This window comes from Zosterops lateralis (genome assembly GCF_965231275.1).
Source record: "Zosterops lateralis genome assembly, chromosome: 1".
In the NCBI taxonomy this organism is placed as follows: domain Eukaryota; kingdom Metazoa; phylum Chordata; class Aves; order Passeriformes; family Zosteropidae; genus Zosterops; species Zosterops lateralis.
Window position 1 is genome coordinate 118,534,317 of NC_139762.1, and position 19,063 is coordinate 118,553,379.

Here is a 19,063-nt window from a genome sequence, read left to right on the forward strand (position 1 = left end):
GGGTAGGAAGATTTGGTTCATTCTAAATGCGAATTAAGCAACTAATTTTACTTTAATCAAAATTATTTGTTTCTTCAATGCATTGTGTGGTTTGAAATGCTCCACTTCAGGTATGTCTTTTCCTTGTGTAGCAGCATTTTCAAGAACTGCTTTTCCATTTCTGGCAAATCACGTCATGCTGGAGCTCAGTGCACTGTAATGTTTTGGTACAGGATGGTCACTATGAAATGCTACTAAAATTCACTGTGCATCATGTGAAGGAATTTTTAGCAAAGGGATAAATTTAGAAAAGTGATATAATTGCTGGTCCATATTCAGGCAAAACTTTCTGCGCTTTTTTGTAACCCTCTATCTGAAATAAAATAAAATAAATAATTTTTTAAAAGCCATTGTACTGTTTGTAGGATTTTGCAAAAGAAAGTCTCAGGTTTGGTTCTTCACTTGAGATTCAGGTGGTATAGAGTCTTTTGCCCTCTGAGAGGCCTGAGCCAGATGCAAGAATGAAACGGAGTCTTCAAGGTCTTGTTTTTCAAGGTTTCTCATGTTGTTTATTTTTTCTTATCTTACAATTTTCTGTGCCCAGCCGAGGTCTGTTCTGCTGCTCAGACACAGGATGACTCCCCCCTCGATGGGAGGTTGCTATCTTCTTATACATAAAATTACGTATTTATTATTTACCATTATGTGCCAATACCTCACCTGTACTAAAGAGGTCATCTCTACTCTGACCCAATCTCCTTGAACTACCTTGTGCCCCTGTCACTGCAGAAGATGGATGCCAAGGGAGAACAAGAAGAACCCAGAGTACTGCCCTAAATATCCTCCATCTTGTCCCCCATTCTAAAAACCTCTGTTCTAAAAACCCAGAACTACACAATTTTTCACCCAGTGATAAACTACACTACTGTCTGTCACACTTTTGTGACTTGTAATTCTTCTCTCAATGTTAGAAGCTTTTTTCCACAGATTGAAGTCAAAGACTATGTCTTCCTGGGCTCTGTGCCAGGGTCTGCAACCCCTCTGTACAGATCTCAAACTCCCCTGTACAGATCTCAAACCCTCCTGCTCGGGTCTCAGACCTCTCTGCTGAGATCTGTGGCCTTCCAGGTGACCAAAGGAATGCCCTGGACTCCGACAAGAAAGGACTTATATTAAGTTAAATTCTAAATATTTGAATTTTGAGAGGAGATCTAGTTAACATCACTTAACAGCTGCTTCTTTAGACTAGATGAAAATCTTGTAATTAGTTTGAAGTTGCTGTCATCAGCAGTAACTTGGGAAGGTTAGTGTATCTGAACATTTAAATGCGTTGGAAATGTTTGTGTGATAACCTCACGATAGAAGCAATAGCAAGTTAAGTGCTGAATACTTTATGGCAAGGAAATTTGCTAAGTAATTCCTATTGCCTATCACCACTTTATTCCTTCTATTATTTTTAACTTTTCAATTAAATTTTCTACTGCACTACAGTGATTAAAATTCTACTTGCTTCCAATGTCTGAGTCATAGATATTTGTCAAATCCTTCTTAATGAACACACTCAAGTATAAAGTTACCGTATTATTAACTCAATACATTATTAGTCATATAAGTTGGTTAAGAACTTAATGTTCTCAAACCTCTATCCTTGAACAGGGAATCCACTTTTCTACATTAAGTTTCTTCTGAATTCTTGGTGAAACATCCCGTAGGAAATATGGTTTCTTTTGGAAATGTGTTAATCAGCAAAGGTAACAATAAAGAAGGAATGGTAATGATATGGACATAAGCATTTGAAACAGACTTATTCTCTCTATGCTCAGAGTGTATTCTCTACTCTGTAGCAAAGTAATTTCCTACCAGCCGTGGTGTTGTGTTTTTTGGGTTTGTTTGTTTGTTTTTTTCCACCTCCCCTCTTCCTAGATTTCATTTCAGGATTTCACCTGTGCTTGAACTCTGAAAGAGTGCCATTGTCTTAAAATAGGATATTTCCAGTAGAGTTATGTGGCGTTTATTGTATTTTAGCTGATTGGGTTTGATATCATATGGCAACCACAGGGTGCGCAATCTGGCAGAATTGCCTTGATTTTAACATGTGCATCTTTTTCAGACACAATATAAGGTTAGTTCTTGAAATGGTAAGAATTCCAGAGCATGTATATGAGCTAACAGTATTTTGAAGGATTCCCAACAACAACTACCAAAAAAAAAAAAAGTTCCTGAATGCAATGTTTGAGAGTGGATTTAATTAAATAAACATCTGGTTTTCTGCAGTGCTGAAAATAAAGAGGCAAACTTGTTGGAGATTTCCTTCCAGAAGGAAATGCTTAGCACATTGCTTGGCCCCAGCTAGAAGGAAAGGGAAAAAAATAAAGACTATTTTTAGAATCTGATCAAAGCATGACTTGAATTCCTATACTTAAGTGTCATAAAATGAAGCTTGTGTTTATTATGATAAAAATACAGATTCATGGATAAAATGGAACATCTGTTTCAAGAAAGATGATTTTGAATATAGTGACTTTCTCACTTAATTTCCTAAGTGGGTAAATTTATTGGCCTGAATTCAGAACTTGTGTAGGTGGCTGTCTCAGTTGGAGAATGGCTCAGCAGCTGAAGGAGTCTTTCAGTAAAATTTGCGTGGATGTTTCAGTGAGAGAAGAAAAAACAAAATAGTTGCATTTGTTGTATGCTGGAAGCTGAACAACCCAATCTGAGTCATAGGCCAACTGAGTGACAGTAGCATGGGGTATTCTGTTCCTTTCCCTTCCAACATATCATCAAGTAATATTTTACTGAAGATTTCTGTCCTAAACTCTGGAATTTCTAGCCCTTTCAGGTTTTATTTGTTCCCTATGTCCATGTGCAAGTACAGAGGGGTAAGTTAGTATTAGTCTGTATTTTCTGACTTTTATCACTATTAACATGCTGGCCACTGACTCAGTATAGTCAAACCTCTGTACTTTATAGAAATTTGCCTAGAATATATGGATAAGTACCTTTTTTTGTAACAAAAAATACCTAGTAACGCTTCTTTTTGTTTTAAGGTAATAAAATTAATTTTTTAATGTCAAAGAGGGGTATTTAATGAAATGAGGATGAGGGAGGTTTTGTTTCGAATTTCTTGCATATAGTCTCTCTCCTTCCAGCGTTTTTATTTTTTGATATGGTCATGGCAACCCACATTTCAGACCTCTTGAGCTGTTTCCTTAGTTAGAATCATAGATGTCTGACTGACAGCCAAAGCGTATCAGAAGCCAGTTATACCTAAATAGCCTGCTGGCTCCAAGATTTTATGGGCTTTTAATTTCCATACCAGCTATCCTCAAAAGGCACAGAGTATTTGGTCAGGGTGCTACACACAGAAGAGGATTGCAGTACCCTCTTTAGTAACCCAGTAGGACAGATGGAGGCAAAACTAGTCTAGATTCACAGCATAACTCTGCTTGCAAGTTGTTTTCCCTCCAACTGAATAATTTATACATTTTGTTGGAAGATGATTAAAATAGGTTTGTTTCTATAATACATGACATTTTCAAATTGACAGATTACAAAAACGCTGGTCTCACTGAAAATAGCCCATGATTTCTTCTTGCAGGAACTTTAAATATACAGAAGCATGAATAGCATAGTAGTAGTGATTTTTACATTTAGGTTGAGCGACTATCATCTCCTCTTACAAGCACTGAGTTTAAATGTCTGTGAAAACTTTAAAATAGCAAATTGCTTTTCAAGTTCAAGTTGCTCATATTGGAAATTCCTGTGGTAGTTTCAGTGCAAACGCTTAACGAAAACATGTTTGTGTCAGAAGGTTTTGGTAATACTTCTTCCAAAAATATTGTAGGTAATGTAGTTTCAGTTTTCAGCAGAAAGTCTCACCTGGAAGAGAGTGACCCCCTCGTATGTTACCCTAACCTTGACCCCCCATGGGAGGGTCAGCTTGGAGCTGGATAAATGAATTGTCCTACTGGGCTGGATATCCACTGTACCTTGGTGTTCCTGCTGAGAACCCATGGGATGGTTTAAGGTGTAGCTCCATCCTTCATGAAAACTTGTTATGGTTGTCAGCCCTTTGAATTGCATGATAAATGTGGCAGTGCCTGTGTGTGCTCAATGCTTCATCCTTCCTCAGGCATGTTTTTCATCTCTAAGGGATGTGGTGGAGAGAAATGCTCACCCCAGATGTAGAAACAGCAGTGCTTTCATGTAATATGCCATTCCATTTTTCTCCATTTCAGCTCCATGCCCACCCAAAGTTTAGAAACAGGCAAATCTTAAGTATTATATAGGCAGGGGAGTGACAGAGGATTTTTCTGCACTAGCAGTGTTATGTAGGACAGCAAGATGTGACTTCTGATCCTGTTTTCTTATTCCTTTGGACTTCAGCAAATGAAACAGCACTAACAAAATTCACTGACCTGTGATCACACCAGCATGGATTGTGATCTCGTCAGAAGGTGACGCTAACACTGTTCACTCTTTGGATGACATGTCTCCAAGAGGAAATAAGTATCTCTAGAACCTTGTTTTCATCACCTAGGAGAAAGGGAATATTTTAGAAAGGGAAGAAAATTAGGAGGATAACATTAGCAAAGGGTAGTAAGGTGAGACAGATACCCCTCACTGCCATACAGTCACATTGAACTTGGATCATGAATGAGGTGACTGTAAATAATTCAGGTAGCCTGAATTATGTATACTTAAAATAAGGATTAAATGTGTTATTTTATGACATGATGCTGGCACAGTAGCCGATCTTGTTAGGACTGCTGGGAAATGGTTGTGTTTTTCTATACTGAAAATGAAATTCTTTAATAAGAAAGGACAAAAATTTTAATAGAATCCTTTCTTTGAAAAAAATCCCATCCTCTTTTAGAAAGCTGAAACTTCTCATATAATTCTGAAGCCTTAAGCTGATATTTTTTGGCTCACAAAAAACTATTTTTCTGCAATGTTGAAGTTTTGTGTAAAAACAAACCAAGACCCTTTAGAAAGTATCCAACCTTTTAAAATGCAAATTGTTAGCAAGTACTGCTCCAGCAAATTTGAAACACAGAAGAAGATATTGTTTACTCTTTAATACACAAAAGCAATGAAATGGAATGGAAAAAAGTGACCTGTTTTTCTGTAATTATGGTCAACAAGCATTACCCGCAGCTCTAATTTATGCCTAATTTATATCACTGATTGTGCTTTTAAAATCTTTCAGTGTGTGATTTTGAATAAAATGGAAAATTAGCATGCTGGAACTGATGCTGTCTTAGGAAGGGAAATATGCTGTAATGGCTGTAGGTGACATTAATTTTTGGCTTGTTTGATCACTTGATCCTGAATGAAAGCAGGGGTGGTTAATCCAGATCCTGAAGTGGCTTTACTTAGAGACCTGGACTGTGTTCCAGTGTGATGATTGTGCAATCTCATATCTGTAAACAGACTGCATTCTCCTTAGGACAGTCTGAGCTATTGCTCAATATTCACAGCTGTGACATACAAAGGATGAACAGTAGGATGCAGAACTGTGAGAGCAGAATGCATGATCCCTTCTTGGCTCTTAATTGAATCCATTTTTCTTTGGACTACTGTGGTTAGATCAAGAAGAGGAAGTAACTGCAGCCATCACATGCCTAAACCATTCAGAACATGTGTAGATGATAGGAGAGTCCTGGCTTTTGCATGTTTTCCAAGCTGACTTTGACTCCCTCAAGTCAGGAAACTCTTCAGACCCTGGGTGTATGCTTGATGCAGCCAACACAATAGACAATATAATTATCAATAGGATTGTATGTCTGGATGGACATGGACATCAACAGCAGCTCTGTCCCACAGGACCTTGATTTTTTAGACTAGCAAAATGTACCTCAGAATTCAAGGTAGGCTTCCCTGAGAGGTAAATTTCTCTTTACAACAATGGAAGTGCCATGGATTTTTCATATATATATATATATATTTAAAAAATACTTTCCTTAGTTAAAATTGCTTCTCTTTCATTAACTTCTATGAAAATGCCTGACACCTTTTCACATGAATCATCTGTCTTGAAGCAAAAATGAGGCATGGGAAGTTTTATCCCTAAGATCTAAAATTCTGGTGTCTTTGAAGTAGATTAGGAGGAAGTATACTAGACAATTCTACCTTCACATGCCACCCTTAGCTTTGCCCAAGTTTTATATCTTGCTGTTTTTTAATTTTTGTTTTTGTGTTTTGTTTAATCTAGCGTAGAAATATCTACCCTTAGTGATATTCAAGTACCAGGCTGCATTAACTTCCAATTTCATCATGGCATAGATTATGTCTTGTAAAGCCCCATTTTCAGACATTTCTGAATAAAGTTGCTGAGAGTAGGAGTTATCAGATAAAGTTGGCCTGATTTTCAAGAGAGGTCTTGGCACAAAAGTAATATAATTTGGAAACTTTTTGTGATTAAATTCTATCTATTCACAAAGCTGGTGCTAAGCATCATTACAGATTATTACATAATTACAATGCAATAAAATTACCATGCCTCGTTTTTTCAGTCTTTCCAGAGAATCCTTATACTTGTGAGTTTCTGTAAGGAACTTCTCCTTAGCTGATGCAAAGTACTTCAGTTCTCACTTAAAAGTAATTTCTTTCCACTCAATTTTAGGGGTCCAACATCACAGACACGTGTACAGAAATGCTGCGAAGTGGACTACTACTGAAAATTTCAGCAGGAAATATCCAAGAGAGGATTTTTTTTCTTTTTGATAATCTGCTGGTCTACTGCAAGAAAAAGCACAGGTAAACTATTATTTTCAAAAATAATGTGTTTTTCTCACATGAAATAATCATGAGTATGCTGTTCCATAAGAAACACAGCATAAAAGTTAGCATTTTTTAAAAGAAATTTATCAACCAAAGATAAATGTATTTAATTCAAGGAATTGAAAAAAAAAATGGATGCAGAATCCTCGTGGTAAAGTATGGGAAAAAAGAATCTGTTTTGTAAGCCTTCCACAGCAGGTATGTGATGGCCTCACTCTCTTCTAGGAAATGTAAGCAGTCTGAATTTTTAGTTCAAACAGACTAGAATTGTAGCTTGTGCAATAAATTAAGTCTCTACAGATTCAAGAGTCTCATGCCTTATATTTGTAATCAGAGAAAACAGGCAGAAAGCTGCTGCTTGCTGCATTCCAAAGAGCAATTCCTTAGTTCAGCAAAAAGATTCTGTAGATAATGTTGTGAGAAATAAGGGTTCTCCTATGCATATTTATCCCTCTTGATGCTCAAGTTTGTCTCTTTAATCCAGACGTTGTTTTAGAGTAGCCACTAAATACATATTACTGGGTAGATATTTGATAGATTCCTGGATACATGATACGTCTTGTTTTAAAAATATCTGATTTTTTTGTAGTTTATTGTACAGCAATTACAAGTAATTTGCTGGTTACGTGGTGTCTTTTCAGTTGTCCTCCACTAGGTTGGATATTTTTGTAGCCATATTCTCACTTAAATGCACTGTTGGATGAAAATCTCAAAATGCATGAAAGGTTGTCTGTGGTTTCTTTAGTTTTGAAAAATCATGTCCTTGGCTGGTACCATGGCGGCATCTCTGCAGATATAAGAGTATCTCAATTTAGAATACAATTTCAAAGTTTAAGATGGGAAATTAATTGATTATTTCCAAATTGATTTCTTTAAGTATTGATTGGCAAGTATGTAAGGAGAGAAATTGCATTTTGGTAGTTTTACAAAAAATTGCCTCGTCTTTATGGTATGAGATATTTTATGTAATTTTTACTCACTTTAGAAAGAAAAAGCATGTAATTCTGAAACGATATGCTTTATGCTGTTTTTGCTTTCTTTGTATTTTAATGTATTACTCAATTTTTGAATAATAAATTTATGGTGTAGTAGAGTTACTCATAAGAGTAATAAAGTACTCATACTCGTAATAAAGTAATGATTGAGAGGCAAGTAATTTTCTGAAAGTTAGTACCTCTTTGGAGTGAATGAAGGTCAAACTGCAGGAGATCCTTAATTCTTAGGAACTGACCTTTGTTTGATATACAGTATTAATTATCATCATAGGCAATAATGGGTAGACAATAATCCCTGGCTTATCTGAGGTGTGAAAAGCTGTCTAGAACTGGGGTTCTCCAAAGGCATTGGCTTTGCTGGAAATAGTTACAGCAGTGCAAAATGCTTTGGAATATATTGCAGTGAAACTGCCACAAAACTTCATCAATCCTTAATCACAATTCTTAGTTAATCCTTACGTTAGGAAGGAAGAATGTTGTCTTCATTCTTCCCTACATAAATCCCATTTATGATGCTAATGTACAAAGGCCAAGATTTGTATCCAAAGATGTTCTCATTTAATTTTTTTCAATCACATTACCCCCATGCTGAATTTCTAGACCAAAATAGGGAGACCACATCGGTTAGGAGGAAGGACTTTCCTTTTTTTGTCTTTGATGGCAGACAACAGCATATAGGTTCCAAAGTGTTGGAACAGAGCTTTTATAGAGTGAGACTTTCCCAATGAACTCTCATTCAGGCAGGGATTTGCAGCTTACTCTTACCAGCTGTAGCATCTTTGCATTTCCATCAGCAGTGTCCCATTCAGCAATGGTTTCCACAGTCCATTTGCACAGGTGTAAAGGTATTGTGATCCTCACAGTGGTCTCTAAATGCTGCATGTACAGTGTAGCAGTGTGGAAACGTAGAAGAATGGAGTAGATAACGTGCTTGTCTGCTCTTTCTTTTTTCAGGAGATTGAAGAACAGCAAAGCATCTACAGATGGCCACCGTTACCTCTTCCGGGGCAGAATAAACACAGAAGTTATGGAAGTCGAGAACGTAGATGATGGAACAGGTGAGTAGATTTGTGTGGCTCTGTCACAGAGCTGTCTTTTGAGGTGCTAAAATCAAATGTAGCTTCATAATTTCTTTGAGAATGGAAGATGCTCCTTATACTTAGTAAGAAGGAGGAAAATGCTGCTTTAAAAGCACTATCTATTAATATCAAAATTCTGCTTCTGTGACACATCTTTGCTTTCATCCATTATTAGCTGGGCAGCCATAGACTACTATTTTATGCTTACATGAACAGAGTAATAAAATAAGGTGACATTTATTGCTCAACTGAAATTACATATTTAACTTCACTTTACAGCATTCCAGCACTCTTAAAGAACTTATCCCTAGGTACATGGTATATTTATAACAGCAAGTGGAAAACCTACCTCTATTGGGATAAAACACTATAAATGCTGAAATTGTAACATAAACTTTTTAAAAAATATCTTTAGGGATATAAGCCATAAGATTACTTGAAATTTTCCTGACATATATTAGTAAAGTGAAAAGTCAGAGTATTCATAGACATGTCAATTTTTGTTTCAGAATCTTGAGTTTAATCTTTGATCTTAACGATAATTACTTTTTCTTGCAATTAAAATATTTTGGGCTTTTTTAATGTAAAGCTAAAAAAAAGTGGCATGGGAAACTTGCAGTGGCATTGCAAATATGTAAGTCTGGAGGGAGTTTCCGTGAGTTATATATTGCTTCTCCTGATATTTTAAAATAGTGTTGGGCTTGTCGTTTATTATGTATTCCAAGCATTTCTCAATGTAATTTCGTTCTAAAATTGAGCATTAATAACAATGATTTTACTTCTAAGTAAGCTTCATAGGAATTCAATATTTCTTTAAAATGGAGATTTTTTTTTTCCCTATTCTTGAGCTCCTTGTGTTCAAAATAGTTTGCTCTCTTCTTGTTTTACAGAGTAGATAGCAGAATTGATTTGGAGAAAATTGACTGTTGTTGTAATTGCAACAAAACAGTTTATTGGAAGACTGTTGTCTCTTTCCTCTATCTCATATTTTAAAGTCTTTCAACCTTTTTTATGTAGTTTTTTTATTTTATTATTTCTTATTTTATAATTTTATTTTTATCCTTTGGATTTTGTGTTTTGATAAGTTTGCTTCCATCTTTTATCATTCACATTCAATTTTATAAAGGAATTACATTAATAAATGCTTGAAATTCATAACTGAAGTATCTAGAGCTGAAATTTTATTGGTGCCAGAATAATTACTGTAGTGCTGCAATGTGGGATGTCTGCTACTAATCCCAGGGTTGTTTGGCTCTTCCGAGGGCAGTATTTTTCATCTTTTCATTTGCGTTCAAGAATACCAGAGCAGAGCATTTTGTTCAGTACTGCTGCTTATCCCATTATATTTTACACTGTGTTAATGTCTGAGAGTAGGACTGATAATTACTTTCTTTTCTGTACTAAGTTTTATCTTATCATTCCTAAAATTTCTTCAGCATTCAGAATTCACATCTTGTTCCTCAAAGCTCTTGCAATGCTTCTTGACTTGGTTTCATGAACAATGTTACCATTGAACCGTTTAAACTATTGATAAAAATGGTGAAAAATACTGAACATAAGGTAGAGCTCTGTGGTGTCTCACTTGATTCATTGTCTTTGCTTACCAGACATTTTTTGTAAGAACTCCTTGACATCTGTTTTGGGTTATGTCCACCAGGCCCGCTGATTTAGTTAGTGATTTCGACCTATCTGTGGGTACACTGCAGTGAATTTCTTCAAGCCTTTTTGAGTTGAATATATTTTATTCAGTATTCTTTACCCTGCTATTCCCCTTTTCCAGCCTGTATCTCTGCCCAACGTTTAGCTTTATTTGTATAAAATCTCAGTGTTTTGTTTATGCAAAAAAGAGAGTCAATTATTTCAGTCTTGTACTGTTTGACTTCCTTTCATTTATTTTCTTTCATCTTCCTAAATATGCTTTAGAAATAAAAGGTAGATTCCCTGTTTCTATCATATCACTTTCTAAGACAGCATCTCTTTGCTTGTGTTAACATTACTGTGTCCAGAAAATTATACCCACCATCTTCTTCCTAATGAATTTTCCAAGAATTCTGTAACTACTCATCTTTAACAGATTCCTCGCCTCATATTGTCATGCATTTAGTGTTGGCTTTAGAAAATTCTTTGATCCTCTAGCTGTCCTGCCTTTCTTCACTTCCCTGTTCTACCTATTCAGTCCTCGGTCTTTTTTCACACTATTCATTTTCCTTCCTGCCTGTTTGTTTTCTTTCTCAAGGAATCTTCAATTATAACGTGGCTAAGCACAAATAGTCTTCCTCTATGCTCCAGACACCAGTTCTCTAATTTCCTTCTGCCACAGGAAATTTTGCTACTGTCCCCATTTCCTATAGCCTTGCACCCAATCCTGGACGGTTCATGCTTCCTTCCCCTTTGCTCTCCTGAGCCATATCAGACCTTGTCACTTTTATATACACATTATTTCCAAAATCCATACTCATTTCCACATTTCTGTGACATCATTATAGTTTGGTTAGTCTGATTTCTAACTTTATGTTAGAGTTGGTTGATGCTCAATCCCTGGAAACATTCTAGGTCAGGTTGGATGGAGCTCTGAGCAGCCTGATGTAGCTGAAAATGTAATAACCTGCTCATTGCAGGTTATTTCTAAGGGCCCTTCCAACCCAAACTATCCTATGGTTCTTCTTACTTGCTTTTTTCCCTCATCACCACATTTTCTGCTTTTTTTCCATTTTAGTTTATCCAATATCCTAAAATTAATTTCTTCTTCTAATTATTGCCATTTCATCCCTCCTTTTTGTGATTCTGTTTGAAATATGGAAATTTCTATGTTAAATTCCCTGGCCTGTGACATCTTTCTGGCTTTTTCTTGTCACCTTCCCCTGTTTTCTATTTAACTCTGCCTGCTCTTTTTCTTCTTTTTGAGACTTCTCTGTTCCCTCTCCTCACACAGATATTTTTTCTTTCACTCAGATCATGATGTCCTTCTTTAACCTTTGTCTGTTCTGCTTTCTTTATTGTTCTCATTTGTTACACCCAGATGTCTTGTTCTCATCCCCTGTAGTCATCCGTGTTTGAACTGTAACCCAGTACTATTCTGCTACTTTCTTTTTGTCTCTTTGCATTCCCAAGAGGAGTAATATGGTTGTCCTAGTGCCTCTCACATTAGCTTTTAGCATGTGCTCTTTTTGGTATTGTATTATTTTATTCTCTTTAATCATCTATTACCTATCAATTGCTGTAATTCCTAATTTAGAGTGGAAACTCTGGATGCAGAGTGCTTATATTTTTATATCTGTGCAGTACTCTTTGTCATGCACTCCAAATGGATCTCTTTATAGGCATTAAAGACTATTGAGTCTAGGTGATAATTCCACAGCTCCTCACTGCAGATTTTTGGATCCCCTGCTCACTTTATATAAGGAGCTGTGGAGCTCCAGGGAACAGGGCAACTGAGTGTGTTTGCTCTCAGCATTGATAGATGTAGGAATGTATTCTTCGTTGTTTGGGAGTAGAAGCATAGAAATAACAAAACAGATTCCCAGTGTGGTTTATTATCATGCTAATGACATGCCTACAGAAATTAACAAAGCTTTTTCTGAAAAGCAATTTTTCTTTGATGAAATTAGGCCTTGGCTGAGCAGTACAGTTCATGTAAGCTTTCTTTTTTTTTTTTTTTTTTTGTTTCAGCACCATGAAGCACTCTGCTTTTTCTTGATTGCACTGATTAAAGTGGAATGCATATTACTTATCAGGGTAGACTATTTATAATCTTAAAATAATGTGGCTATACAACCACTTGCAAGTATTAGAAAGGTGGTCTTATGGTAATAGTATTCTTTTTTCTGTACTAGTTTCTAAAATTCAGTTTGGAGAGAAAAATACATTTCTAAAGGCATTCACCAGCCATTAAAGGAATGGTACTTAGTTTATGAAAAAAGCACTTGAGACTTAGAAAATACCAGATTTATGTTTGCCTCTAGTATAGTAGTTCTGTCCTCTCTAGTCTTGAAATGAGGCATGATATAGAAAGAACAGAACATGATAAAAGGAGCTGGAAACTGCATCAAAAAGTATATATGGAGGATGGCAGTTGATATTGTGCAGCAATTATTTCCTTGGTGTTTCTGAGCATTGATGCTCCTATTAACCTCTAAGAAACTTTAAAAGTACTTGAATACAGAAACTTCTGTTTATATTTTTAGGGAAGAAGAAATTTCTTTTGTGTATGGCTGCAACAAATTTCTTCTTATGCATCACTCAAAGATAGTCATCCTGAATTTAGAGCAATATATTGCAACTCAAATTACAAGCTCTAATGTATTACCAAGTCTCATTAAAAGATGATGTCATTTTTCATCACCTTTCCTAGGGAAGTTGTAGGTTTAATGATTTTTTGATCCTGCTTGTTCAGACTTTGTATGGAGCAAATAGCAGTCTTGCACACTCTTCCTTCTGTAACCTTGCAAATCGTTTGTTTAGCCTGACTGGCAGCTGTGATTGCACTGATGTGAAGAGCGTGCATACATGCAGAGCAGCTGGGCAGTCAGGACATGCACGCCTCCTGGCTGGCCAGCAGCTCTTGACCAGATTTTGCCCAATAGCCAGTCCAAAGAAGGTAGGAGTTTATATGGGATGACAGTGTAATGCTGAACTGCTGTTGATTATGGATGTGGGTAGAATTGCTCATAGTAGCCTTGGAGGCTTGTAGGGATTGCTCCCTTCATGAGGAGTGTGAAGAGCAAAGGAGAAAGCAGACATGTTGCAGTTGGAGACAGAGGCTAAAGTCCAAGTGGGCATGACAGCAGTGCATTACTATAGCAAAGCTGGACAACTGCTTTTCATCCACCTGAGCTCAATGCCCTCCTGAGCTCAATGCCCTCTGTATACATTAGGCTGTCACAGCACCTAGTTTGGTGACTGGGCTTTTCCCAGAATTCTGTGAATTTGTGGTGGAATGAGGTGAGTGTGGTCAAACAACCCGGGTGCTCCTAGCCCTGCAGTTACAAATCCTCAGATACTAAGGAAGCTGCATATTTAAAAAGTCATCTCTACATTGAGAGGTTCGAGTGTCTGGACACACCATTTTTTTCTGAATTAAGCTACTAAGTTGACACCAAATTTTTGTCTAAAGTAGGAGGCTCTAAATCCATTTGTGAGTCTGAGCCCTCATTTTTGATTTCTTTGGCCACAATTTTAACTGTTATGGTTCAGTGCACCAGTAATCATTTCCCTATGCAACATATCTTGTGATGATAGATGTATAGTCACAAAGACCACAGGAAAATTATGACCCTGTAGTTTTATATGTATTCACCTCTTACTTAATAAATAAATGAAGGAACTTTAACTTTACTTCCTCCAGTAGTGCTTCTGCCTCTGATCTCCAAGGGTCTGCAGTCTGTCAGTTGGGAGTTTCTGTCTGAGGCTTATTTCTTGTCCTTGACTTCTGGGTCTGATCTTCTAAGAGTGCATTAATAGTATGATGGGTAATTTTCAAGAAACAATGTTTTAAAAGAAACAAACATGCATAGGCTCTGCAAATAAAAATGTGATAAATAGGTAAGTGGCATAAACATGATGTTGGAAAAATAACTTCATTTTTTCCCCTGTCATAGACTTGCTTGCACTTTTTTTACGTGCTTTCAGTACTAGAAAGTTTAGTTGGTTTAGAAATTAGCCATCAGTCTCATGATTTTCTAGAAGTTCCTGACATTTCCCAGCCCAGTACACAAAGCTTGGCTGCTTTCCATCTAATTAAAATGCAAAGTTATTGAAAGGATACTAGCATGTCTGCTGAGATTTATGATAAATCTTAGCAAGCATTTCAGCAAGGGGTTCAGTTTCAGAAAATCTCATCTCATAATAAAAAATGGAGCTGAAAAAGCATTTATTAAACAAAAAGCCGCGTAGTTATTGCACTAGTTCAGGGTTGACCTTAGGGTTTTTTTGCCACTTAATGAAAGTTCATGGTGAGAAAATATTGTCTTTTGATTTTTCTTAATGTTTTGTATTGTAGTTGCTAGCTCTAATTTTTTAGTCTGTGTTTTATGAAAAAAAGATTTTTTCTTATCATAAGGCATTTATGCCTCACAAATTTTCCCCCAGGAAAGTCATGTAGTCCTAGTGAAGGATAGTTAGGGGGGTTAGATTTGGAATTTCTGAATGAGAGTTATGGACTAATACGGTAAAATCGATTGCTATAGGAGTAAATATAGAGTAATAAGTAGTAAAGAGTTTGATTTCTATGGCATAGATATTTTTACATGTTAAGTGTCAGGAGTTCTAGTTATCTAAAAACATCAGCAACCTTTACCTCTCATAACGTGCCCATTGAACATAGGGCTGTTAGTAACATATTTCAACAATTATGTCTTTGGTTTCAGATCAGAAACATCTTTATTATATTTCAGTTTGTTTAACTAGTAAGAGTAGATATTTGCTTATTCAGGTCACCAGTAAAGATGCACCAAATATCTGTGCTTTAATTACTTGTGAAATTGAAATTGTATTTCCACCCCTGTATGTTTAGTCCTTTTTACACTTAATAGTAAATCAATCAGCACAGCAGCTCTGAGCAATTTAAGGGGTAAAAGCACAATGCTGCTTGTTTAAGGAATTATTTATTACAGTTTAACACAAAAGTACTTCGAGTACCATTATTTTTTTAATAGAACTGTGCCTGTTTTAGTGTTGACTTTATACTTTCTTCATATGCTAGGCAAATGTCTGTTACACTTTACAAAGGACTCTATTTACTAAAATTAAAACTAGTGTTTATTAAGTTATAACAGTTCACAGTGACACAGATAACTTTAAATTAATATTTATTCTTCTTTATTTTTTGGGCTTTTATGTGTGGTGATAAGTTTTTAGTAATTATGGCAATTATTGCTGTTGCTTTTTTTAAGAGTTTATGCTCTTTTAAGCAATTTTATCTATTCCCAGCTGACTACCACAGCAGTGGCCACACTGTTATTAATGGCTGGAAGATCCACAACACAGCAAAGAATAAATGGTTTGTATGCATGGCAAAAACCCCTGAAGAGAAGCAAGAATGGCTGGAAGCTATTTTGAAAGAGCGAGAGAGAAGGAAAGGTAGGTCAATAAACTTCATTGTGTTGCTCTGTCAGAAAGCCATACTGTTTTTTTGTGTAGAGATATAAAGCAAAACCAGCTGGTAGGCAAACCTGTGGCGTCAGGTTCAGCTGAAGATTTATGAATACCAGTCTGGGAATAATGAATCAAACTTGTACTGGGAAGGGCACAGTGTCTTGAATCATATATGCTGGTAGTAAATGCTGTTTGGGAAGTGGAGAGATGATTTAATTGGTGATTTTACAGCTTATCCTCAACTGATATAAATTGTCACAAATTCATTGAGACCTGTGTACTATCATGGTTTGCGATATCTGAGGGTCTATCATAAATACCTTGTGGGATTTGTATGCATTGATTTCCTTCATGACTGGCCATTTGAATCACCAAAATGAGCAGGCTTTTTGTGTTGGACCTTAATGCAGATGATCCAAACTGAAACAGTACACAACACATTCACAACTCCATCTTGGATGTATTGTCTCCTACCCAAAAAAGTAATCACCATTTCCAATCACCTTTGGAAAACCACTACCTTTCTGAGTAACTGAATTAAGGTGGAAGAATACTTGAATGAAATATAATCCTGATCTCAAATGTGATGATGAATTACTTCATGCGTTCAAGGTGAACCCAGTGCAAAGTAGAAGCAGGGAAAGATGACACATCATCATTTTCTGGAGCTAATTTCATTTGCAAGCTCAAATACCCTAATTAGTAATGTTATTTGGAGCCTTGATATTGAAAGAAAATTTGACCTTGTATTTAGATCTGTGATTCTTTCCCTGATTTTTGTAGATTTTCCATTGCCTGTTGCATTTACTGTTGGTTTGTGCCTCTGCTGTAAATGGACAATAACAATATTTTCTTTGGTCTTTTAAAATTGAATACTGGATGTTCTAGAATCTGTTGTAGAACCAGAGTCTCAAGTGAGGTGTCTCAGCACTGGCTAATCAGTAGTGTCATCAGGAATTTATAGCAGAAAAGCTAAAAAGATGCTTTAGAGGTCTAAAACTCAACACTGTTAAAATGTGAAAAATGTTTAAAGAATGAAAAAGCAATGTGGAGACATGATGCCAAATACAAAAAAACTCAGATTTGCCTGCTTCTGTATAGGACGTTGTGTGGAACTGACTAAAACGTTTTCAGTAAATCTTACTTCTCTCTTAAGTTTCATGTCTCCCTTAGGGTTTTGATGCTTTAGGTAAGAAAAGAGTAAGTAGTAGTATTTTATGTTGATGAATTCTTACTATTTCACACTAATCAACTGAGCAGCCGAGTAGAAATTAGCTGGAGCTAAACTTTGCCAAGCTGGAGGTCTGAGGTAGCCATCCCAAAGCCAATGCATGTCTTAGGATTTTAGCATCCTATGATTTGTGGGAGCTTTCAGGTCCTGATGCTCTCAGTGGGTTTGCCACCAAGGAGACAGTGATGAAACAAGGAGGAAACGAGGCACACACAGGTTCAGATCACAACACACATTTGTCAAAAACCAAATGAGTTGGAAGACTCAGAAGTTCAATGGACTGAGAGAAACGAAACCTGTGCTTTTACTTGGAATTCATGTAGCAAAAGCTGAACAAAAAATGAGACAATGCCCTGAATTAAGTGATTTAGCAGAGTTTTCAGCTTTTGTAATAAAATTATAAACTAGGACCACTTTGTAGATTGTATTTGCTTGCTAGAGGAAATCAAAATGTATGGGAAACTACTTGCAGAAATTTGCTGTCAATTTGCTGGCTTTTCTGTAAACACCTGAGACATTCAGTAAGTTAGAGGTTTATTTTAAAGGTGGTCATCTTTAAGACTGATCATGCTGTGATGACCTTATTTGACAAGTCAATACAAATAACAGCATCAACATCCTACAAGCTCCAGAAGTAGCATATTAGTTCAGTTTTCTTTTCCCTAGGGTACACCAAGTTTTATTTGTTTGTGTGACATCACTGCTATCTGGTTCATGGATAATGAGAGACAATCCTTTTTCAATAAATGCCCAGTACTACTGTTAGCTTCTTCTCATGAGAGACACATTTCTTCAGGCTGTATTTTCAGAAATAAAGAAGTACCTGCCCCTTATTTAGATGGAGTACCATAGAATGACTTATGTTGGAGGGGGTCATAAAGATCTTCTAATTCCTACTCCCCTGCCAAGCCTGAATGCTTTTGTGGAAATGGGGTGAATTATATATGTGAAACTAGCATATGTATACCTGATAACTTGTTACTACTATTAACTGGAAATTTGAAAAATATTCCTTTGAGTGAAGATCTTTCTATTATCACATGGTAAGAGCAAAACCAAGGATCTTTATTTAAAACTTGTGAAGATGTGACTACTCCCTTGCAAATGTTCATATACTGAACTCTGTTATTACTACAAAAGAAATGGTGATGTCAATAGAGTAGCAATTTAACTTCCCTGTGAGAAAAATATCTTCTGGTTCTGCTTTATGAAGATCAGATGTTCATGGTTTAACTTGATTGTAAGAAAAACAGTTCTTTAACTTTTTTTTTTTTAATGTAAAATAGCAATATTGCTTCTCCATTTCAGGGAAGATACTGAAAAATAATGGCAATATCACTTCATAAAATGTTAATGCATTTTTGACAGGTTTAAAATTGGGCATGGAACAGGACACTTGGGTGATGATCTCTGAGCAAGGAGAAAGATTGTACAAAATGATGTGCAAACAAGGGAATCTCATCAAAGACAGGAAGAGGAAATTAACCACTTTTCCCAAATGCTTTCTTGGAAGGTACTATATGCATTTGATAGCATGAATTCTTACCATCTAAACCCACATTTTAAATCTTCTTTGGGATTCTGTAAAACCACACTTCATTTGTAATGTCTGTTAGGTCTATTTGCCTCACAGAAATTAGCCAGAATGTGAAATGGTCTGCCTGAAATTTACGAATGTGTACTCGTTTTGCAAAGTAGCTCTATTAATGAGACAAGGCTGCAAAGGAAGGACATGATGAAAATATGGAAATGTGTCAAATGAATTAGTTTCTCTCAAGAAATAATTCCCAACTTGTTGAATGCATCTTTTCTCTGTAATGACTAGTTTGGAGTGTAAAATTTTATTTATTTCACCTAAGTAATCTTTGTCTCTTAAAATAGCTCCTGTCCTCCTCTTGCTTGAA

General features: G+C 36.1%; 1 protein-coding gene across 2 annotated transcripts in view; it reads left to right on the plus strand.

The window, feature by feature from the left end:
• PREX2 (phosphatidylinositol-3,4,5-trisphosphate dependent Rac exchange factor 2) overlaps positions 1 to 19,063 on the plus strand; it is a 171,934-nt gene that overhangs the window by 52,207 nt on the left and 100,664 nt on the right. For both annotated transcript variants that reach the window (XM_083860958.1, XM_083860959.1), the window contains 4 exons: positions 6,605 to 6,738; positions 8,712 to 8,815; positions 15,764 to 15,913; positions 18,528 to 18,672. In XM_083860958.1, coding sequence (XP_083717084.1) covers positions 6,605 to 6,738; positions 8,712 to 8,815; positions 15,764 to 15,913; positions 18,528 to 18,672 — 533 coding nt within the window. The remainder of the gene's footprint in view (positions 1 to 6,604; positions 6,739 to 8,711; positions 8,816 to 15,763; positions 15,914 to 18,527; positions 18,673 to 19,063) is intronic.